This window comes from Cajanus cajan, chromosome 9 (assembly GCF_000230855.2).
Source record: "Cajanus cajan strain Asha chromosome 9, NIPB_CcT2T_4, whole genome shotgun sequence".
In the NCBI taxonomy this organism is placed as follows: domain Eukaryota; kingdom Viridiplantae; phylum Streptophyta; class Magnoliopsida; order Fabales; family Fabaceae; genus Cajanus; species Cajanus cajan.
In genome coordinates, this window is record NC_138525.1 from 9,928,760 (window position 1) to 9,952,927 (window position 24,168).

The 24,168-nt window shown below is 31.3% G+C and overlaps 3 protein-coding genes and 1 long non-coding RNA gene across 9 annotated transcripts; 2 read left to right on the top strand and 2 right to left on the bottom strand.

Annotated features, from left to right (window-relative positions):
• Positions 1-1,309: 1,309 nt before the first annotated feature.
• Positions 1,310-7,494, top strand: ATSRL1 (PRP38 family protein). Of its 3 annotated transcripts, XR_014429821.1 has the most exons (7): positions 1,310-1,473; positions 1,681-2,054; positions 3,412-3,492; positions 3,960-4,031; positions 4,265-4,352; positions 5,213-5,266; positions 6,318-6,432. XR_014429821.1 is itself a non-coding variant. In XM_020378522.3 (6 exons), exons 2-5 carry the CDS (start codon positions 1,767-1,769, stop codon positions 4,331-4,333), a joined length of 510 nt encoding a protein of 169 aa, XP_020234111.1. In that variant the 5' UTR covers positions 1,310-1,473; positions 1,681-1,766; the 3' UTR covers positions 4,334-4,352; positions 6,318-6,432. The 3 variants fall into 3 exon arrangements, 2 of the variants coding, with proteins under 2 accessions (XP_020234111.1, XP_020234109.1); XM_020378522.3 differs by lacking the exon at positions 5,213-5,266; XM_020378520.3 differs by lacking the exons at positions 4,265-4,352; positions 5,213-5,266 and having other exon boundaries at positions 1,311-1,473; positions 6,318-7,494.
• A 1,201-nt stretch (positions 7,495-8,695) lies between these two features.
• On the top strand, positions 8,696-9,730 carry LOC145951886 (uncharacterized). Its single transcript, XR_014429822.1, has 3 exons — positions 8,696-8,843; positions 9,003-9,048; positions 9,619-9,730. It is a non-coding gene; the product is annotated as an uncharacterized LOC145951886 (long non-coding RNA).
• A 67-nt stretch (positions 9,731-9,797) lies between these two features.
• Positions 9,798-13,808, bottom strand: LOC109814179 (Endomembrane protein 70 protein family). Of its 4 annotated transcripts, none has more exons than XM_083064059.1 (8): positions 13,625-13,808; positions 13,267-13,546; positions 12,478-12,518; positions 11,806-12,394; positions 11,451-11,588; positions 11,206-11,362; positions 10,392-10,876; positions 9,798-10,286 (listed from the first exon to the last, which is right to left on the bottom strand). In XM_083064059.1, exons 2-8 carry the CDS (start codon positions 13,428-13,430, stop codon positions 10,067-10,069), a joined length of 1,794 nt encoding a protein of 597 aa, XP_082920185.1. In that variant the 5' UTR covers positions 13,431-13,546; positions 13,625-13,808; the 3' UTR covers positions 9,798-10,066. The 4 variants fall into 4 exon arrangements, with proteins under 4 accessions (XP_082920185.1, XP_029130360.1, XP_029130359.1 ...); XM_029274527.2 differs by having other exon boundaries at positions 13,267-13,550; XM_029274526.2 differs by having other exon boundaries at positions 13,267-13,808.
• A 3,962-nt stretch (positions 13,809-17,770) lies between these two features.
• Positions 17,771-22,514, bottom strand: LOC114916890 (uncharacterized). The gene is made up of 10 exons (XM_029274528.2): positions 22,292-22,514; positions 22,071-22,183; positions 21,333-21,378; positions 20,939-21,055; positions 20,602-20,787; positions 19,528-19,632; positions 19,298-19,407; positions 19,162-19,207; positions 18,610-18,900; positions 17,771-18,200 (listed from the first exon to the last, which is right to left on the bottom strand). The coding sequence occupies exons 1-10, from the start codon at positions 22,341-22,343 to the stop codon at positions 17,938-17,940; spliced, it is 1,329 nt and encodes a 442-aa protein (XP_029130361.2). The 5' UTR covers positions 22,344-22,514; the 3' UTR covers positions 17,771-17,937.
• Between the last annotated feature and the right edge of the window lie 1,654 nt (positions 22,515-24,168).

Genomic DNA, 24,168 nt, shown 5'->3' on the forward strand with positions numbered 1-24,168 from the left:
ATTAATATTGTATGTGCCTATCACTATTGAGGAATTTCAATTTGATTTAAAAATAATTATTGATAAATATGAGCTTTAAAATAACAATTAGTTAGGGAGGATATACTTAAATCAAGCAAAATAAACACCTCCTTATATAGGTTAAGATTATTGTGTTAGAATGTCCACTTCATAGGAGTAAAAATGTGAATAAATTATTGGAAGTAAAAGTGTGAATAAATTATTTTCCAAGATGTTGGAGATCTCTAAGTAGATATATATGTGAAACATGTTAAGTTGAATGAAGTAGTAAGTTACATTTTGTCAAAAATTTTGTGTTGTTTTCAATGGGATTAAAAATTGTGATGTGACTAAAAGTTGTTTTCATATGTGTCTTATATTTATTTGTTAATTTTACCCTACATTCCTTATGTTGAATTGTAATGATTGTAACGAACATGAGAACAAATCAGGATAGGCGATGGAGCTCTAGTCAAGAACAACAAGAGGCCATGTATTTAGTTTTGTTAATTTCTTAAATTATATTTTAATCATTTAATTAATATTAGTTTACAATTGTTATTATTGCATAAATAAAAAAATAATTTTTAATAAAGTTATTATTTTTTTAAAACTTTTTTTCATCATTAAAATTATAACAACAATAATAGAATTTAAATCTAGGATATATGCTTGTTTAATCCCAATTTCTATTCGTAGACAACTAAGTTTTATTTTTAACTCTTTCATTAAAGTAACCAATTATTTTTTTGTGAAACTTAAAAAAAATAGTTTAAATATATTTTTAGTTCTTATAACTTTTTTATTATAAATAATGCTTGTAACTTTTATTTTAGTCTGTCTTATTTTATTTTAGTTTTTACAATATATTCTTTTATTTAGTATAATATATTGTCTATATTTAAACTAGTGTATTAAAAAAATATTTAGTAAAGATTAAAATAAATTCTTTACATATTATAATAATAAAAATAAGTTTAATCTATAATCTAAGAACTAAAAGAAAATAATAAAATCCAAAATAAAACTTTTTTTTTTATTTTTATAATAACCATTTAAAGAAACAATTTAAATTTAAGATAATATTTTAAATTCGCAAACAGTTTTCAGTTTTTGAAATAAGTTATTTTTATAAAAAGAATTTAAATTTATTTATTTTTAATTATATCACAAGTTTATAATCAATTATTAAAATAATATATATTTGAAAGACAATTGTATAGTTTTTGTATCTGAAAATAAAAAAAAAGTCCGAGAGGCGGTTCAGTCCGGTTCGGTTCGGTTCAGCAGTTATATTGGGGCTTTAACATGTCATATAGGGTGTGAGACAGAATTATACTTCTTTCTCTCTCTCTCTCTCTCTCTCTCTTACAAATTACAATACAAGTTGCGTTCCGAGGTTCCCAAACGTGTTGAGCCTCACAAGCTAGGGTTCTGCACCTCCCACCTTTCTCCCTCCGCCCTCACCAATTGGTACCAATTCTTCAACTTCTCTTTTCTTTCCAAATCCCCAATCCCTAATCCCTTTTCTCAATCCCGATTTCTTTTCTTTTCCTTCTCCCCCGCTCGATCTATTTTCATGAATATATTCCTCTGCTGCACCGAATGACCCTTCCTTCTCTTTGAAATTTTAATACAACTACCTTTCTCCCACTTCTAATCCCTGTCCTTGTGCTTCAGAATGGGATTGTGACTTCATACCCGTGCTGCTAGTTGACATTTTGAAATTGTAACTGTGGGAGCAATATTCTGTATTTTGTGACATCATGGAGATACAGACTTGTGGCAAGCCAATTGATTCCTTGCTAGAGAAGGTGCTTTGCATGAATATTCTGTCCTCTGATTACTTCAAGGAGCTCTATCGCTTGAAAACGTATCACGAAGTTATTGATGAGATCTACAATCAAGTTGATCATGTGGAGCCGTGGATGACGGGGAATTGTCGCGGTCCTTCAACTGCCTTTTGTCTTCTCTACAAGTTTTTTACCATGAAGCTCACTGTCAAGCAGATGCATGGGTTGTTGAAACATCCTGATTCTCCTTACATTAGAGCGGTGAGTGGATGTGCCTGGCAATGTATATGGGTCATTACTCATTTATTTTAAGTGGTGAAAGCATTCTCTGTTCATTATGATATGAAAGTTTTGTTAGTTTGTGCATGAATGCCTTGCTGACCATTTCTAATCGAGTTTAGAAAGTGGTAAAATTTATGCTTAGCTTGAATAGTTAGCCACTTTTTTTTGTATGTCAAGATGATGCTTGCACGTGAGACTTTGATTGTATGGGGATCACTTGTTTGTAGCCCGATATATGTTAAATTGTTGATTATCATAACAGAGCCTGGTCTGAGTGTGTCACTGTGTTGGATTGTCAAATGTAAGGTAGCCAAAATTGCATGTTAGATTGTAAGATTATATGCTTCCACGTTTATGCTTGCGGCTAAGTCACACCCAAAAAAAAAAATGACTTGGTGAGATATCTGTTTTTTTGCTGTGAATTGTGATTGATTGTAGGATTGGATGATCCTATCATCTTGGGCAAGCCTGACCCTAAGCCTTATAACCTCTTTTTCCATATGTTTGAACTTCCCTCTATCTCGTTCACTGTTTTTGAGCCTTGATCCCTGCTGCTTTAAGTTTGGGCTTGTGGGGAGTGGTAGAGACTTGAGATAGGGTACATTGTGGTTTGGATTGAGCTGGGAGGGTGGTTGGTTGGTGGTTTGACTGCTTTATTGCTTCCTGTTGTTTCAATATATGCACCTGTTTCTGGTTGGGGTTGATGCTTGGCTGCTTGCTGATTTGTTTTTTTCTTGGGTTTGCCAATTATATTCAGCTTTGTGTCTCTGATTGTGCTTATGTCCTGATAATTTAGTGCATTTGGTTTGTAGAGATGTTTTCAATTTTCATTGTGTTTTAGCTAATAATTATAAATATTCCATCTTGTTTTAGTTTGTTTCTTATTTTCATATATTTGTATAGGAAATAGAGAAACTAAAAAAATTGATCAGTGATGTAATTATTAGTGAAAAAAGAAAAAAAGGAAAAAACATTTTCACAAACCAAACATGCCCTTAATCTTTTGGCTGGGCTGTTATAAGTATTTTATTTTTTTATGTTGTAAAAAACTTGTGTTTTGTATTATGATTTGCAGCATAAACTTAGTTGTGACTTCACAGTACAAGTATTTCTGTGAAAAGTTCGATGTATAAACTATCTTAGTAAAATAATGTAGTAGCTTGCATCTTGTATACTTTTCTATTTATCTGAAGTTTTGTTTAATGAGTTGAAGGATTGTATGATTATATTCAGCTTGGCATCGAAATAGAGACTGTTTTGTATGGAAACATTCTGATTGGTGGTTTTTCCCCTCTCCATTTATCTTATGACCGATGTTGATTCCTTTTATTTATAGGTTGGATTTCTCTATCTGAGATATTGTGCTGATCCGAAGACACTGTGGAATTGGTTTGAGCCATATATTAAAGATGATGAGGTATGATAACTTGGTTATGATCTCACTATATTCTGATGCTTTCTTTTTCTGTAAATTTTTACTTAAAATTAATAGATTATTGCCTTTTCCCATTTTTTTGTACTTTCTTCATGCGTTGTTGGATTTTATCTGTGAGAGGTTTGATCAAAGTGCTGAAGCCTAGATATCACTTTTTTAGTTTTTGAATTTTTCATTTGTCTAAGCACTGTTTATACCAATGCTATTCGTATGCTAATGGTTTGTCTTATAAAAAATGTTGTTGGCCAAGTTTTCTCATTATCTGCCTTTAAACAAATCTATCTTTGGTAATTGATATATTTTGTGCCCATATATTCCTTTGCTTAGGAAGATAGTTACCTGTTTGGTTGTTGTCTCGAATTATCTTCGATATCAGGGTATCATTTAAAGTGTTCCCTTAAGTAATATATAAATTATTATTCGTTTTAAATTATGATGCTGTATTTCAGGAATTTTCTCCCGGATCTAATGGTCGAATGACTACAATGGGTGTATATGTCCGTGATTTGCTTCTTGGACAGGTACGTTATCATTAAATATATCAGGCTATATTTAACATAAGAGGATGCTTCCTGGTTCTTTGGACTCATGTTTCCATTTTGCTTGTAGACAATGAAATGCATTTACTTGATAATTGGCAAACTATACCCTGACCCTTTGATTTTGAGACTTTTAAATGTATGCCACACAATGGCATTGGAAAAAAAATTATTTGAATCAAGTATTGACTATTTAAATTGAGAATTCTCTCCAGAGCTCACCTACCAGAATTCAGATGCATCACAAGATTGCAAATGCAGATATGTCCCTCATCATCCCATAATTTGGAGTAACAGTATGAGGTGCTTTCGGTATCTTTGGACATAAAATGTTTATACCTACCAGTAATTGCTGATAAGAATTAGTTCCTAAAAATCTTCCTCTTTTTTTCGATTTGCATGCTTTGATGGTTGATTTTTCATCTATAAAGCCACTGTATTCAGAGGCTACCTGTAAAAAAAAAAAATTGAGTACTTTTTCATGTAGTAGAGTAGAACCTTTGCCTGAAAGACATGCAAGTTATCAATTTAGCCCGTACAGATTAGTTTGACTCCTTGAAATACATTACTCACCTTCATTATTTGGATGGACGTACTCTAATATTGGAAATCTGAACTCATGGGATTAAATTGATAAAATTTATATACAAGTGAGCAAATCAATAACAGGTGTATTTTTCTGGGGCTAAAATAAGAATTTTCTCACTTCACTTCTCATTGTTTCTTCTTTTTATTGAGGTTTAGCTGATGCTTGTCTTTTTCACATCTTCAATTCTCAATTTTTTTCACATGCAAATATTTATATACCAGTTGTTTGACACTCCTGATAGTATAGGATATTTAATTCTCACTTTTTACACCACCTCTAGTTGGGTTATGTACTCAATGGAACATGTTTCAACTTTTAAATCTTATGGAGCTATATGAATCCCTGTCTGCATTTTTCTATTTATCTTCCAGTCTTTTAGGATTATCCTTTATGAATCTTAATTTCTTTTGAGGTCCTAGAGAAAGATGTAGGCAAATTTGTTAAATAATTTCTGTTCTGTTTGGGAATTTGTCTTGAATTTTTCTAAGCTAATACTTAATACTTGGTAACAGTTACTGGTCATATTATCATGTAGTCATATACTAACCACCATTTTGTATTATATACTACGTAGTTATCCACCCTGAAACTTGGCGGGTTCAGTGTCAAAAGTCATCAAGTTTTGCATGTTCTTTTCTACTCTTGTTGATATGTTTCTTGTTCTGAGGTGTAAATGAGTGTTTGAGTTTCTATTTAAGGGCTCTGGCTTGTTGGATTTATAAGTTTGTTTCAGTTCTAATTATCAATTGCATTTTGACATTTTGGCTTTGAGTGTATATTAATAATCTTTGTATGTGTAAAATTTAATATTAATTTGAATTATATAGAATCCAACATTTTAGCATGACTGAAACTCTTGGAGAAATAAATATTCTGAAGCCTGAGCTTTTTAGTTTGAGTTTTTGAATTGATATTTCCAGAAGACTGAATGTATCCTGCTATGATGATATGTACTTGTGTTAATTAGCCATGCTGCTAGAAAGTCATTGTTAACTATAAAAAATATTATGTTTTTTGCTTCCCTGAGTATAAGAGTGTTTTGTAACGCTTAGCATTTACTTTCTCAATACATGGTTTTGTAAATTGTGACGAGGTACTTGGAATTTGTATAATATAGCTACAGGTTCTTATGATGACTTCACTAAGGAGAATGTAATTTTGTTAACTGGAACTCCTTATTTCCTCCAAATAACTGTTTTTTTTTTTCTGGGGGGGAGTTTCTGGAACCCCATCACCAGAATGTGGGAGGGTTTTCAATGTCTTCTTATAAGGTTTCTTGAGGATTAGAAATTGAATGATTCAAACTAGTGGAAATTTTTGGTTCCAATGAAGAAGGAACAAGTGCAAGAACTGAAATATCTGATTATGTTTTCAATGCATGGAATGCTTTTAGAGAGAAACACGTTAGTTTAATCTTGTCTTCCTATTATTTCATTCTCATGAACATTTAGTATTTATATCAATGTTTAATGTTTCTTCGGGTTAAGTGGTTACTACCTCTTCACGGTAGTAGTCATTGTTACGTTTGTTGATGTTTTTTGATTATGGGAATGTTGTGCATGGTACACAATAAGCCTAGATTGGCAAACTTTAATGCTGCAGTTCCCAAATTTATTTTACCTTTTAAACTCCAGATTATTTAACTTTAAGGGATTGATGAGTCTGTTCTTCTGTTGCAGTATTACTTCGACACACTGTTTCCTCGCATTCCTGTTCCTGTATTGCGGCAGGTTGTGTCTCATCTTGAAAAGATGAAGCTCCCTACTACACATTCTGGTTCAACCGGGGAATCCACCCGTCATGGTTCTGATGATACTGCTCGTAGACCACCTTCTGTTAAGGCTGCTCTTTCAGTCTCTTTTGGTCAGCGGGCTCCACATCGTGCCTCCACAAGGGATTCTTCACCTATTCGCCGTACATTACCTTCTCACGAAAGAAATGGCAGTGATGACATCCGAAGATCTCCAACTAGTCGACGCAGCCAGAGCCGTGAATATCCTGATAGGGATAGGGACCGGGAACGGTCACGGTCCAGAGACAGGGAACGTGACCGTGATAGGGATAGGGATCACGATAGGGACAGGGATCGGGATCGGGACCGTGATAGGGACAGATATCGTGACCGAGATAGGAACAGGGAGTGGGAGCGAGACCGAGACCGGGAAAGACACAGGGATCGTGACTCGGACAGAGATCTGGAGAGGGACAGAATGAGGAGGGATAAGGAGCGGGAAAGAGAGAGGAGTTATGATCATGACAGGAGATCTAGGTACACAGAGAGAGAAAGCAGCCGGGATTATGACAATGGTAGCAGGCACTATCGTAGAAGCAGAAGTCGCAGTAGAAGTAGGAGCAGGAGTAGAAGCCAGAGCCTGCAAGCTGGCACTGCACGCAATGAACCGCGTTCTAGTCCTCAAAGAGATGGAAGTAAGAGAACTTCTGCATCCAGTAATCTAGCTAAACTTAAGGATATGTATGGTGATTTAGGGGATACTAAAGGAGATGCCAACATGGAAAGAATTCCTAGAAAGGATAGTGGAGGAGAAGAGGTTATTAGACTTGGCGGTTCTACATGGAAGTATTGAAAGTTATCATGGAATGCTTGTATCAGATGTTGGATGACTTTCACGGAGAAAAAAACATTGGGTCTAGCCCTTTTGTTACCTTTGTCTTTTGGTTGACAGATGTTTTAGATTGATGAATGCTATCTATATTAGCATTTATAGATAATGTATACTAGAATTTATTCCTGGTGCACTGAATTTCATGCTTTGTAATTGCAAGTTTTAGACTAAAGATAATTCTATGTAGTCCGGAACTACAATGCTTACTTGATAGTTGAAACATGATATTTTACTGCGTTTCCTTACATATCAATAATTTAATAAACCATTAATTTACCCTGAAGTACCACTCTCAAATAGCTCTTAAATTACTGAAATTGTTTAAACAATTTTTAAAGTATTAGAAATCTTGCTACATAGTTACTTAAATATTTTTTTCCCTTCAAATTAGTTCTTCAATGTTAGTAAAATTAAATAGGGACTAAATTGATGGGTATTTAATACTTTAAAGATTATTTATATAATTTCATTTGTTTAAGGACTATTTAAGAGAGTGATATTTTGTGATAAAATTGAAGGTTTATTCTCAATAATTATGAATAATGTCTGTAATTTGATATGCCTTTTGGAGGAAGTTTGATAAGAAATCTACTCTGATGCTTATATGCTGTACGTAGTGTGGGACAAGTTGCTGTCCAGTTGCCATTGGTGGAAAAGCTTTAATACTCTTTTGGTTAAAATTTGAATGTAATACAGTTTAGAAATGTTAGTGGCTTTTTTTTTTTTAACACTAATTAAATCTGTATAAACTTTGAATTTGGATACTACAAGTAAATGACTCACTCGCGAAATTATAAACTCAATGATTGATCACACTATTTTTTAAAATATATTCTTGTTACTTATGAGACGAAGTTTTCGAGGTGAGAGGTTTAATCTGAACAATTGAGAAATTATGAGGACTAAATATAAATATTTAAAATTAAAGAGAGAAAAAGTATACATAGGTTAAAATACGTGAATTAAAAAATATAAGTCAATTTTTTTACAAGCCAAAATTTGAAGTCCAAGTACTTGATTCAACTTATTTATAATGGACGAATACTCGTCTTATTCCAGCACGAGTATGAATTAGCAATACATGCTTAGTTTGTGGGGGAAAGATCTCAATTTGATTATAGTAAAATACATATTTGTATTAACGAGTTAAAATACAAGCAAATAAAAAGTAAATGAAATCAAAATATTTTGGAAATCAAGATTCCATTCCGGTAAACAATTCAGACGATTCAGACCTTATATTGTTCTTGCATTTGATCTGAACTTGTGTTTTTCTTCTTTTTTTTTTGGATAAATATCAAATATTTGTTTTCAGCCCACTTACAATAACCTAGTGGTCCGAGTTTGAAGTAATATATACATGTCTTAATTATAATTTTAATAAAAAAATAAAAAAATACTTGTAGTACGGCAAATGAGTAAGGGAAGGAATCCGTGACTAAAGTGCATGGATCAACTAACTTCCATGTTTAATAGCCTTGTGCACGTTGGCCTCTGAGAGTTCCAAAATCTGCTTTATGGACAATAGAGTGTTATGGAAGATAAAAAACTCTCTGTTGCTGTCAATATGCATTCTTCTGTGTAATTTAACTTTTGACAATGCGCTAAAGCCATTAGTTTTTATTATCTTTTACTGGTTATTGGACCAAATTGAATTATTTTGTTAAAATTATTGTATGCATGGTTGAACTTGCCTCTGAAAAGGCCTATTTATTTGGATAAGGTTTTTGTGTTTTGCAGATACTGATTGTTTGGTTGTTGTATGAGGTAAAGGAAAAACTTCAAGGTGACATCCATATCTCATGCATTTAATTTGATGGAAGATCTCTTGTTTAAGCCCCAGTTTTTAACATTTAAGGCTTGGGTTTGGGTTAGAAACTTTTCCTGCATATTCATGGACTGCAAACATCCTTAATTTTCTTCATTTTAATTTTGGATAGTTATACCAACAAAACTTTTCCTTGCCTGGACCTGTACTTACATCAATGAGATTACAACAGACTTATTTTGACTAATTGATTTTAAGAGTTATACTTTAGTTCAAATATTTCGACAATAAGAAAGCCAAGTTTTATTGAAAATTGATTAAATTTTATTGACTGATACATTGGCTTCTGCCTTCATATATTACATGGCATATTTATAGTTAGTTGTAGGGATAAATTACCACTCACTATCATTTTGTCACATTAAACTTTCAAAAATCTAGATATATTCTCGGTCATTGCATATACCGTGGGATGAAGCTGTGTGTTTATATTGCATATCTCTGTTGAGGATTTAGAGCATTTGCTATCTAACACTTCCATTCCTGATTCTATCTTACTGACAGCTTGTTCCTCATTGAAACTAACAGATGGTGGGTTTGAGGAAGATGTTAATGCATATTGCTTTTATGCTAGGGCACATTACAAGAAAGGAGATAAGGTATTACACAGTTTTTGGAAATTTTAAAAGCATCTGTTTGCTTTCCACTACTGTCATTACATGTTATGTGAGAATATATGGTAGAAATCTTTTTTCTACACTTGCAAGTAATGCAAATAAATAGCTTCTATATTTCCAAGATAAAGAATTGTGTGTTACACTATTGTCATACATGTTCTGAGACTATATGAAGCACCGGTAGAGATCTAGGATTTGTCATTTGTGTAAAGCACTTGAGGATCTTAAGATATCCCCCCACTATTTTTGGCAAACCATTTGCTACAAAAACTGGGGACATTAGAGGAAAAGTTTCTGTATCACTTACAATCACTTACAACAAAGGGAAAAGAAAGCGTATGGTTGGTGGCAGTAAGCTATTATTCACACTTGATAGAATGATATATGTGACGAACAAAGATCAAAGCAGCACGGAAACCCACACTTCCAAGCATGAGAAAGAAACCATAGCAAATGCAAGCCATGTAGCCAAAAAAGAAAGAGGTTTGCATGAAGCCAGACATATCTGATCTTGCATAATAGTAATACAAGCAGTAGCCATATATGAACAAGCCAGTTGATCCACCACAAAGGAAAGACCTAATCATGCAAAAAGCCATGTAGTTAGAGAAGGAAGGAACATGCATCACATCATTGGTAAACAAGGAAAATATCGAGAGCACTTTGATGCTACAGTCTACATACCTCCACCACCATTTATGGTCCTCAGTAGCAAGCTGAAAGTATGTCAATGCCACAGTGACAAAAGCAGTGACAATCAAGAGGATGATGAAAACAATAAACAATATGCTGTATATGGTGTAAATTTGGTGACCCCACACACTAGCAAATATGTAGTAGAGTTCAATGTAAATGGCACTGAAAGGCAAAAATCCTGCCATAGCCATTTGAGCAAGAGTTCTACGATACCAAGGTAGTTGTGGAATGTCCCTAGGATATTTGTTGGTGCGGCAAGGAGCCTGAAACCCTGATTGGCTATTCTTACCAGCAATGCCACCAAGTACTAGTAAAGGTGAGGTTACAAGAGTCCATATGAGGAAAATAACTACAATTGTTCCAAATGGAAGTGCCGCAGTGGAGTTATATGCAAGTGCAACAGTGTTAAGAAAGCAGAATGTAAAAAACAATGGTCCAGAGAACAAACTTCCTGTCAACACCAAAATTTTCCCCTGTCAAACAACACATCAAAACCTCATTAGTGTACTTCATTTAAGCTGCAGTGTACTTCAATTGTTTAAAACAAAGGTAGTTAAACATTATTGTTTAATAATAGGCCTTTCATTACTGAATATTGACTATTAAATAAAAGCAACAACAAACTAAAGGTTTATAATCAAGAATCTGTTTGATATATGCGAAGAGTAGAGTTATGAAATTTCAAAGCCAGTAAACTACACAATAAACTGTTATCTAAAAGGTATTTTCAGCAAGAACTTCAAATCAATCAAATTCACTAGCTACTCAGAGACAATGAAATGCCTATGGAATAATAATGTACCCAGTTTCTCCCTTCAATTGTGTAATAGAAGGAAACTGCATAGTAGCCTGCGATGCCAGATGTTAGTGCATATATGATGACAAGCGCAGTAAACAAAGCTCCCCTGTTGTATGGATAGAATACACCAACTAGAGCAAGCATAAAGATGAAGATTGCCCTGAAAGCAGGAGCAAATGTTCATGGTTAGAAAATAGCTTAAGGCCAAGACCATGAACGATAAGTACTTAAACTGGTAACTCACTCACAGTGTAAATAGCTGAGTTCCTGTTCCAAGTGCTGCTGCAAACAAAGACTTGTATCTAGGATACCTGAACACATCACCATGGATATACTTCCATCCACTTTCCTCCTGGTCATCAACTGCTTCCTCATCAGGAGTAAACCTGTCATGTTTCATACAATAAGTTCCTTGAATGGAAGGTTTAAATCCACGAGAGTACATGCTGCTGAAATAACTAAGAACCTATTTGAATACAAGTTTAGAAGAGTTTTCTAGAGCTTTTTTTTATTGAAAATAAAAACCTTTTTTCTAGTAAAAAAAACTCTCAAAAGTACTTCTAACCTGTATTCAAATACACTCTAAATGAGAATGATTCTTACTTAACAAAATCATTCTTGAGCACACGCATGAGAATTATGGCCAGGAATCCAGTCAAGAGGAGAACAGTTACACATGAGTTGATGACAGAAAACCAATGGATTTCCAAGTTATGTGACAGAAAGGATGTCTGTGAGTATTTCTCTAGCCTCTTCTCAAATGGAATATCTGTTTCAGTCCATTTGGCAGAATATGTGAAGTCCACATCCACTTCACTTTCTTCTGTTAGGTCCACAACTGCATGTGGATCGTTTCGAACGAAAACATCAATGATCCGATCCTTGTTGTACAGAATCTCAAAATGGACATGCTTGAAAAGAAAGACTGTGGCCCCAGTTGGATCATCTTTGTCTTCATTATCAAATTTTCCAAGGAAACCCCAAATGGGCAAGTCATCATAGTACATCTGGTAGAAATAGTCCTTCAAGACAGCATGTTTGAATTGAGCAGCCTCTTCTCTTGTAAGCTTCTTTTTGCAGATACTCTCAGGTTCTCTGTCAATTTGGAAGTCCAGTTTGTATGGAGCAACAACTAATCGATCCCCATTCAAAACTTCACCAAGATCTTCCTTCTTTTCTTCCACATTAGCTGCTACCATCAAATTTTGGAATTATAGGGGATAGGAGAAACCAAAGGTAATAGTAGGGAATAGAGAATGGTATTAGCAAACTAACCTGGTGAGCAAAATGGAAGATCAAAATATCTGTATGTCTCACTGTGGTTAGGAGAAAAGCAGAAAGAGTTAACACAGTCATCCTATTATGAAATTTATGAATATGATAACTATGCTTTAGAAATTAGTGCTCGCATTAGATTATCCTTAATATCCATTTTTATATACGGGCATTAAGAAAGTTCTTGCACTTTCTTTCTTGGCCATAGAATAATCAAACTTAAATAAAAGGAATAAAATAAAATGGTATGGGTAGGGGTAAAAATTCAGAGGGGATGCATTAGAACATTACTTGATTTCCAAGATAAGTCTAATTAAAACAATTTAAAGGTCAACTCTGCCAGCCTGATCACTTGGATTCATTCTAAATTTCTATTCAACACTGCCTACAATTTCTGAATTTGACATTGGAACAAAGGATACTAATGTCTCTTTGGAGTTTCTACAGGGAAATTGAAACTATTCATAACTAATATCAAGTTTCTAAGTCACATTCAATTATTCCTCATTCATCTCGAAGAATTCATCCCGTTCACCACTCAAACAGTGAAATCTAGATGAAGAGGTAATTCGATCTTCATTACAGATAAATTAGAACACTACGGAATAAAAGAGGCAAGGCACTCAAATTCCAAAGGAAATCTCATTCTCAAAAAGATAACCCCATTTAACACAACAACAAAAAAAGTACATTTTTTTAAACATCTTTACAGGAAAATTGAGACTGAAATGTTCTGAAGCATGAATATGAAATGGTGGAAGTGGGAGTGACAGAGATTTAAAATCTGACCTGGGATTGTGAAAGGGTCCCACCTTGTTGGCATAAAAGGGAACGGAATCTCCTTTGTTGTAACGGTGATCCGATGCATCAGATGTGACATGGGTTATGCAGCACCACAGGATCACAATGGCACCAACCAAACATGCCGTTGACTTTCCCATACATTCATACATTGAAGAGAGAGAGAGAGAAACAAAGGGAGACTCTGTGGTGCAATGGCTTCTTCTTGCACTTATAAGCCAAATAAGTGCATGAGAGTGGGAGAGAAGAAGAGGGAATCACCACGTTACTTCCTTCAACAAAGAAAAAAATAGAAAAATGAAGAATAATATTAAAAAGATTTGAATTTGCAGGCACTTGTTCTTACACGGTAACAACGAATGATGATAGTTTTCTAAGGAGTTGAAAATGAATCATCGTCGTGAATGTGGAATAATGACAAATACGTGCCTAACACGAACACACTCTTGGATTTCAACAACATATGTATATCCGTCCACTTTTTTTTTATGTCATTTTTCGATTTGATAAATATTAAGGTTCCTCCTTTGATTTATTTCACGAGACAACGTCGTTTTTCTTGTGGTGACAATCACAATTCAATTCACCGCTCCATCTTTACCTCGTATTCATAACAAATTGCTAGCTGCCATCTTTTGCTCATGGAGGATGTTACGATAACCATTTTTTTTAACTCTTATTTTCATGAATAAACGTTTGAAGACTTATTTATTTTTATCTTAGTATAATCAATAGCGAATCAATATTTAACACCTTACGTCTAAAGAAAATATGAGTAATGTAATAATTTCCTTTTACTCAAAAGCTTAATTCACTTTTGTACAAAATAAAAAAAATGTTTGCCTTTGGCACCCTTGCTTTGTGAATGAGTGGAGTTAGGTAATTTTACATTAATGCTCTACATTTTGGATTGATGAAGAGTATATTTGACAATTCCCACTATGCACGCATATAATAAAAGGATTTAATTAAATACGGCGCTATTAACGATGTATTTCATCAAACAAAATTTTCATATATTATAAAAAAAAAAAAATTAAAATCATATAACAATACGTTTTTTTTTGAAGGGAATATAACAATACTTTATAAAATGCCAATATATTGTGTTCACATTAGTAATGCATTAAAATTAAATTCACAATGAAAAGAAAGAAAAAAAGATATAATGCACAACGGAAAAATACTAGTACATCTTTATCAAGAAAAGTAGATAAAACTATAAAAGTATGAATACTTTGCTGTGTTTCTCGTTGTAGAATAGAATGTTGAGGAATGCGTTTGACATGTTGAATTGAAGGTTGTCCACTAAAGTGCATGTTTGTAAACTCTGGAGACCAATTGGTTGAGTCGTGTTGGACATGGACCAACCCTTTTGTATGTGTGTGGAAATGGACCAACTTGGTTTTGAGAAGTGGCTCGGATTCACGATGAGGGGGCAGGGTCAATTTCCATCTCCGAATTTTAAGGTATAAATAATTTTAAAATTAATAAACTAAATCAAATGGAGAGAGAGAAATGAATAATAAATAGTACAAACATTTTAATAAAAAAGTTTAATACATCAATGAGTCTCTAAACATTTTTAAATTTTTTAATTAGATTCAAAAACTATATAAAAAAAATGTATTTGAGTCCTTGATCTTTTAAAATTTTTGTAATTGCATCTCTAGAGTTAGTAAAATTGTCAAAAGTTATTACTTTTGTGATGGTGTGAAATTGATACAAATTAATTACACATAATCAATTACCAAAAAAATATAAAAGATGAAAAGTCAACTACAAAATTTTGTTTAGAGATTTGATTAAAAAAATTTAAAATGTTCAGGGACCACTTGATTATTACAAAAGATTATTGCTTCATAACAATTTAATATTTGACATTTTTTTTAATTTATCACAATTACATTGATGACACCATAGTTTGAACTTATGACTTTGTGTATGATACTTCAATCCCACTATTAAGTTGACTCTAATGATAAAAGGTTTGGCAAATGTAACTACATCTTTGAGAGTAAAATAATTGTTTCAATCTTTGTAAAATGAAATAGGGTTATATATATATATATATATATATATATATATATATATATATATATATATATATATATATATATATATATATATATATATATATATATAATTACAATATCACCCAAGGGACTATGCCCTCACCTTCAATTCACTTAATTGTAACACAACACGCAAGCGGTCCAAGTGTAAACCTCTTAACATGCTTAAAGATAAACTCATTAATATACTTAAAGTCTTGATAAGATGTATCTTTAAATCAAGGTTGTTCTTGAGATTTTTTTTTGGTGTACTAGACAAATTGAAAAAAATAACACTTTTATAATTATTTAAATATTATTTATCACTCTCAATTTCCAAATCCAATATTATAAGTGATGAGGTTATTTTATGGTATTTGTCTAAGGAGATATTTTTTAAGTGTTATTTTATAAGGTTATTACACAAGCATACTCCACAATGATGAAATATTGTCCGCTTTAGACTTAAACCCTCACGGTTTTGTTTTTGGTCATCACCCAATAGACCTCTCTAACATTGGAGTATGTATGTACTTTACAAGTTGTTATTTTTTCTCTTATTTTATCGATGTGAGACTTGTTTATATCCCAACACTAAGCAATAAACATACTTGCTAAAATAAAGACAAAAAGTAATATTTAAATAATTATATACATTATGTCTATATGAAACTATGAACTATCTTTAAAGATCCCTGCATAGTAAAAAAAAAAAAAAGAATTAGTAATGGTGATAAGTCACACAAAGTTCGTGACAAATAATAAGAATAGAGAGAATTAGAGATATTAAATATAAATAAAAAAAAGAGAAAGTTCAAGGCTACCTTATTAGAGATAAATAGGGAGCTTCAAACTTTTCTTTTTAAATTTAACATCACACATTTATTTTTCTAGAATTATGATTAGATTTTTATAAAATTGTGGATATATTTTTATTGAGAAGTGAAAATGTCAGTTATCAATTAATTTAATTTATTTTCAACAACTTTTTATGTAATTTAATTATGTATGTTTTATTTTAATATTTATGTTGACTAGAATATTATTTTGTGTCCCTCTGAAAATGGAGCTTTCGTCCTTGAACCATGTTCAGGGTCACAACGACTTGAACATTCTCAAAACCTGACTTGACTTATTTTTCTCAAAATACGTTTGCAAGGATGTTTTTCTCCAAAAGAATTTGTGTCATTTTAATATAGAAGATTTATGAAATAAAAGTGGCAAAAGTCGAAATATCTTCACAACAGTTTATTAATCGGTGGTTGAATTATAAAGCCTCTAAATATAAGTCTCATTCATAATCAACTCAATTGCCGGCTGCTTCTTCTACAATATTGTCTTCTCATGATTAAATAATAAATATCAACTTTACATTATGAATCCTTAGTAATAATTAAAGTGGTTTGTTAAAATTGATTTTTTTTCCTTGATAATAATAAAACTAAGTATATTACATTATATATTTCCGCATAACACATCTTACAATATTTTAGGAACTGTCTCTCGTGGTAGCCAATTGTGATTTGTGACATCAAACACAGTCATTGATTGTTTCTTGATAACGACTTCAGAGCTAAAAATAAGGCATAGATATGGATTCCAATCAAACATAGAAGCGGATTTCGGGATCGTGTTTGATCAAATAATGCATGTTTCAACGCTTGAGAAGTACTAGGATACCACATACGTAACCCCTTCAAAGATTCTCTCATATACGTTTTGGGTGAGTCAGTATTGGAAAAGACAAAATGTCTAAAAAGATTTGAAGACTACTCAATTTATTTCTACTATTTGGCTTCTCATTGTAAACTAAGTTGCTTTTAGTGAAGTTCTGAAATTCAGTTATCAGTTATAACTTAGCAAAATGCTATAGCATTGCATAACCAAGTTTCTTATCTAGTGATTATAAGGTCTATCTTAAAAAATGAAGAGATGAATTAGTGAGTTCAAGTTCAATGTCTATGGTATTAAAATAATTTTGACCAACAAAACTCGTCTCCCAGGAGTGTAGACTAGTCCCATGGACCAAAAAAATAGAGTTCCAATTTATCCATTTTGAACACTAAGCTATGTCTGTAACTCTGTTCAACAGGAAGATTTAAACTTAGAGTTACTATCAGTTATTTAGACTTAGAGTCATTGCATTCCTCTATCCTTTTAGATCCCATTAGATGATGGAAGAAAAATGTTAATATATTTCTTTTTATAAATGTTCCTATACCCACACCTAGTATGTATGTATTTGCAACATAGCATGACCTCTGGATCTGATTGAAGTTTATGAAAGAGTTGCAATTGAAAACTGAATTTCTTTTGATTGCCATGCATATGAATTTGGAAAATTTCCATGTTTGGCTTAAGATAAAAGATGTGAAACGCTCTGTTCATTCCTATTGAAATCCCTACCACCCTAAAAACTTCTAGTTCAATAGTCAACATTCATAATGAGTGAAACTTTTATACTATAATAACATGAAGTTCTTTTGTCACGACATTGTAACATATTTGGTATAAACTATGAAAACATCACTAGGAGGAGTATTAGTTTGTGCAAAAAGCACTGACATTGACATATGTAACACATGAATAATGAAGGTACTTGTCTTTAATCTGTGGTCTTAATAATGGTAATAGAACCTCTACCCCCGGTGGGAATCCTAGCAAGAGATGTCGCTGGTTTTTTTGACTTAACAGGGGCTAATTTGCGTGGAAGAGTCACAGAATCTTTCCCACGAGGAGGACGTGGAGGCTTTGCTGCTGATCGGGTTGTGAGAGATATCATGTTGTTGATATCCTTCAGAGTTGTTTCCCCTTCAAATCCTCCAGACTTCACAATTTCAAACGGATAAGCAATTTTCGACCGTTTGCCTTAATAACACAATGAAAAAGGCAACAAAAAGGACTTGTCAGTGAACCATTATAACGTTGAAAATAAATTGAGGGATAAACTCTTCAAGAAGCACTTCTAGCAAGAAATTGTAAGAAGAAAAAATAAAATAAGTTTTTCTGTAAACAAAAATTAGTTGATGCAGAAGTTAATTTATAAAAGTTTTCTTATATAACTTTTTCAAAATATTACAAATTAACTTTTACAAAAATTAGTTTTAACTTATGGAAAAGTTTGTTTATTTATTTTTATTTATTTCAAAAGTGTTATCGGAGAAGTTTATCTAAAAAGACTATAAGATAAATAACATGCAGAAAAAAGAGAAAAGGGCCATGCAAAATCAAAGACGGCTCCTTTTCTGTTTCAACAAAAGCTTTATCAGAGACTCACCAGATGCAGGATAATGTCTGACTACTTTATGTATGTCACTTTGTGGTGTTGATGATTGGTTTGTAGAGATGAACTTCTTTTGGTGTGTAGACCCACGATATACATGTTTATGTTTGAGTGCTTCATGTGTGTCACCTTGTGGTGATGATGATTGGTTTTGGTTTGTAGTGATGAAGTTCTTTTCGGGTGTAAAACCACAATCTGCATGTTGGAGTGCTTCATGTGTGCCACTTTGTGGTGATGATGATTGGTTTGTGGGGATGAACTCCTTTTGGTGTGTAATACCCCAATCTACAAATGTGGTGAGATGATGCATCAGCCAAATATTAATATAATGCCAAAATAACAGTGTAAATGTGTGGTGAGTATGATTCTTTTCAATTACAATTCCATATTCCATCACCAAACTTTATACACTTCTATGGCCACAGAATTTGCATCAAACAGTTAAAAAGAAAAGGAAAAACACTGAGCAATTGATGACCATTGACCACAAACATATTGAGAATGGAGTTGCTGAACATATATTGAGAAAAAGATACAAATGCATACCATGAAGGGGTTGTGCTGCTGTGGAAAGTATTGGAATTTGATCTACCTAATCATCCAAATAATGAATTTTCAGTCATAAGAATTTGACAAATACAACTTGGGGTGGGAATAACATAATTTAGCAAATTAATATAACCTGTTGATCTTTAGAGCATGATGGTAAACTTTGTTCCTCACACCAAGTGTCCCTCCCTATAATGGCATCTTGAAGGTACCCAGTGGATGCATCAGACTGAAACCAAGGATCTGGTGTAGGCATAAGCAAATTAAGACCACAAACAAGTATAATTTAGCATTCTAAGAAACAAAGGAAGCGTAGAAAAGAATATTAAAAATGAAGAGGCAAATATAATATACCACACGTACCAAGTGTCTGATATGCACGAGTGTCTCCTATGTCCAATTCCATGGAGCTGTTAGAAGACAAACTGTTTAAGTCTGAGAATAATTCAACGGAAAAGCCTTCTCTTTCTGCACAAGTCAATTCAATTAGGTTTTAAAATTCATATATGATATATATAGTATCTTTTTTTCAACAATCAAGAAGAAGAATTTAAAAGAGGATAAGAATAATGTATTGTTGTAAAAAACTGAAAAGGATAATATCCATAATTAAATTTTAAAAAACTGAGTTTGTTATTTTGTAAAGAAAAGAGAGACAAACACAAACAATTTATAACACTTACAAGTTTTTTAATTCCAAGATACATATAGATTATTATTAACTAATCTCAAAATAAATAAGTCTCTTAAACTGAGTCGGAGTTACCCTTTTTTATAAGAAAAATGTTAGCATTAATTTTTAGGGTTGATTTTAAACATTTAAAAATGATAGGTTTTTATACGAAAAGATAGTAATTATTTCATAGAGTACAAACAAACAAAAAATAGACAACATCTTTCTCAATAAAAACTTGCCATTTTAGATACTTTCAAAATTTCACCTTTTAGCTAATGTTGTTCAACTGTTTATATGTACCCACACCTAAAATTAAAATGTATGTGTTTGCAAAAAATTAAAATATGTGTTTGCAACATAGTATGATCTCTTAATGTTGTTAATCGAGTATCTTGACCCATTTGAATTGTCCGTTACTGAGTTGAGTTGGATTTAGTGAAGACTAAAATTTTGTTGACCCAACTCACTTTCGCTGAATGCTGGCCAAACATGCAACATGCCGGTCCATAAAACATTCAGTTTTAAATATAAAAAGACAAATGATACTTGTACAATAATGTAGAATATTATTTTTGTGTTTATTTTTCTTTATAATATCATTTATATGAAGTGATATTGACAGAAAAATATTATATATATTATTGTATGTGTGTTATTATTTTATAAAAAAATTATCAAAATAAAAATAACTTTAATATATCAAAGAGGAATACTTCTCTTTAATCTTTGGTTTTAATAATGGTAATATATAGAAACTCTACCTGACAAACCAAGACTTGCTGAGGCTAATTTCCATGCATGAGTCACAGAATCTTCCACAGGAGAAGGAGGCTTTGATGTTGATGGGGTGGTGAGAATTGGAATCTGGTTATTGAGGGTTGTTTCCTCTTCAAATCCTCCAGACTTCACACACTCAACCGGGGAAGCAACTTTCTTCCATTGTCCTTCTTTATAGCATCATAAGAAAAGAAACAAAAAAGACACTGTGAGGGACCACTAACTTTGGAAACAAATTGATCTGTGGAACTAATAATGAAAATATTAAGTTCATGTGCTCATGCTATTCTGAAACCAGGGCATCATTTTCAATTGACTCACCAAATGCATTGCTATTCTGAGCAGGAGCATGTGTGATTGCAGCTTCATGTGAGCCAACTTGAGGTGATGGTGATAGGTTTGTAGAGATGAGCATATTTTGTTGTGTAAAGCCATTATCTACACAAAGGTGGTGATTGGTGGGGAGTTGCATTAGTTATATATTAATATAATATAATGCCAAAATATGTAACAGTGTCAATGGTGTGGTGGGTGTTTCATTTCAATTACTATGACTTGATACAATTCCATACTCGATCACAAGCTTTATACATGTTTATGGCTACAGAATTTGCATCAAACTATTAAGGAAAAGCAAAACACAAGCACAAATCGATGAGCATGAACATATTGACAATGGAATTGTTGAACATAGATTGAAAAAGATAAGGCATACCATGAAGGGGTTGAGCTGTTGTGGAAAATCTTGGAAATTCATCAACCTAATCATTTAAATAATATTAAAATTCAATCCAAATAAAAATCGCAAACTAATAAGAAAATTGAAAAACTGTTAAAACTGATTTTTTTTTTTTTACCATTTCTTTTATAAGCAATTGGTTCAAATCAATTTTCTACGGATGGTATTGAAAATTGGACCAACTTAGACTTATTTGATAATTTGTAGTGTCAAATTGAAATAATAAATAAAGACGATTTATATGCGAGTATTCTATAATATACACATATTTAATAAAAAATTAATTAAGCAACTCATTTTATTAAAAATGATACATTTCATTATGCTTCTACTCGTAATTAAATATATATAGATACAAAATATTACATGCCAATATCAAAAAAAGGTTATTGAAGCAAATAATTTGTTATTTGTATTCTTTTATGAAACACTGGAATGCTATTGAAAATATTACTTTATTTTTACAAGAGTTGTATGAATCTGTGATTAAAAATTTTACTTTATTTTTATAACAGTTGAAAGAATTAAAAATCTCCAACTCACAATAATTTTATTTTCTTGAATTGAATAAGATTTGATACTTCAAATTAAACAGATTCAAATCAATTCAGGAGCAATCCCAATTTAGTAACAAGAATTTGTGGATTACAACTTGTGCTGAGAATAACACAAGCAAATTACATATAGAGAGCGTGTGCATATAATTAATATAACCTTATTTTGGTATTGAGAGGATGATGATAACTTTGGTCTAATGCATGCGAGTACGATGACATCTCCAAGATAGCCATTAGATTTAGATGTATCATACTGATCAATCAAAGATTCTGCAGTAGGCATAATTAAGCATGTTAATACCACAGAGTAGAATTAACGAAAGAAGCAGAAGAATATTAAAAATGAAAATACACTTATTATTATATAACACACAGTACCAAGTGCAGGCTCTGTGTGAGTGGCTCCAATGTCCAACTGATCATGATCCATGGAGGTGAGAAAATTAGAAGAAAAGCTATTGAGTAAGATGGGAGTGTGACTCTCTCTTTTTGCAACTCAAATGAATTAGTTTAACCTCTAAAATTCACACACTCGTCTTGTATAAACTAACCAGACTAACGAACTTTTGATAAAACGATTTCACAATTTAATCTTTAACTAGAGATTAGGATTTTTTTTTCTATCTTAGTCTCTCTTTAAATTTATCTTTGCTTTAAATTTATTCTTTTTGAAATTATCAATAATTAAAAATAACCTTGTATTATAATGTAAATTATTTATTATAAAGTTAAAATATAGTTTATATATTCAAAAATATTTTATTATAAATTTTAATTATAATATCATATATATTAAAAATATTTATTTATTATAAATTTTAATTATGTTAAATAAATATTTATAGCGTTTATTTTACATAGTATATATTACAAGTTAATAGATAATAAGATTACAATATAATTTAACAGTTAAAACTGAAAAAATGATATACATAATTAAATTTTAAAAAAATTGAGATCGTTATTTTTAAAGGAAATATCAGTCTAACTAATATGGTAATCCATTGTTAGATAAGCTAAGAATATTTTATCACTTTGTTGTATCACTTATCCTCCCCTCTTTTTAATTAAACAAAATGTCTAATAAAAATTTCCCATCATTTAAATCAAACGATCTCTTAAAATGACTTAAATACAAAAAAAGTCATAAAATTCATTAATTTTAAAAATATTTTTGGGAATTAACCCTAAATTCATGTACTCTTTCATATTATTTATTAAAATGTTTTAATTTAGTTAATTATTTTTTTAATCACTTAATATTTATTTTGACTGGATCACTCATTACATAAATTCATAGAATTAAATATTATTAAAAAATACTCTTACAATTATGATCTAAAAAATAATTCTAATAAAACTTATTACTAGAAATAATATAAGATTTATTAGTCAAGGTTAAAACCTCATATCTTAATATAAATTGTTTAACTAATTTTGTTAAAGAATTAAATTTTAATTAAGGAATTTAAAATTTCTTACCTATGAAATTATATTAAAATACAATTGTTGGTTGTTAGGTTAATAAGAATTAAGACTTTAATTTACTGTTGGATAATACATGTGAAAAAATTCAGTGAAATTAATTTGTAACATTTTTAATATTCAAATTACAAATATTCTTAAATTGCTTTCTGAAATTGAAATCATGAGAAACCAATTTTTTTTTATCTAACTAAATACTAAAATTCATATTTTCTTAATTAGCTTTGAATTTTAATTGATTAATTATTGCATAAGTATTTACGGATACGATTTGTTGAACTCATTACTTGTGAATTTGATACTTTTGCAAATCATTAACACCAATGCAAACCAAAAAAATCACTAACAAATATAATGTTTCCTTCTCATCATATAATATCATAAATTTAAATATGATTTTGATCCATGTAAATTTATAATTTTTTTTCTCATATATATATATATATATATATATATATATATATATATATATATATATATATATATATATATATATATTGAAATAATTCCTATAATATCAAAATGTCTCTTTTTTTCTTCTTCTATGAATTATCGAATTACAATAACATTATTAAGGTTTAAATTTAAAACTCTTAATATACTATTCTAATTCTCTACCATTAGACCAATTATAATAATACAAAATATCTCATTTTTAATTATTATTTTTAAAAACATCATTATAAAAATATTAATTTATTGATGTCTTAATGATATCATCATGTATCATGTCAATTTAATAACATATCATTTATGTCGCATTTAATATA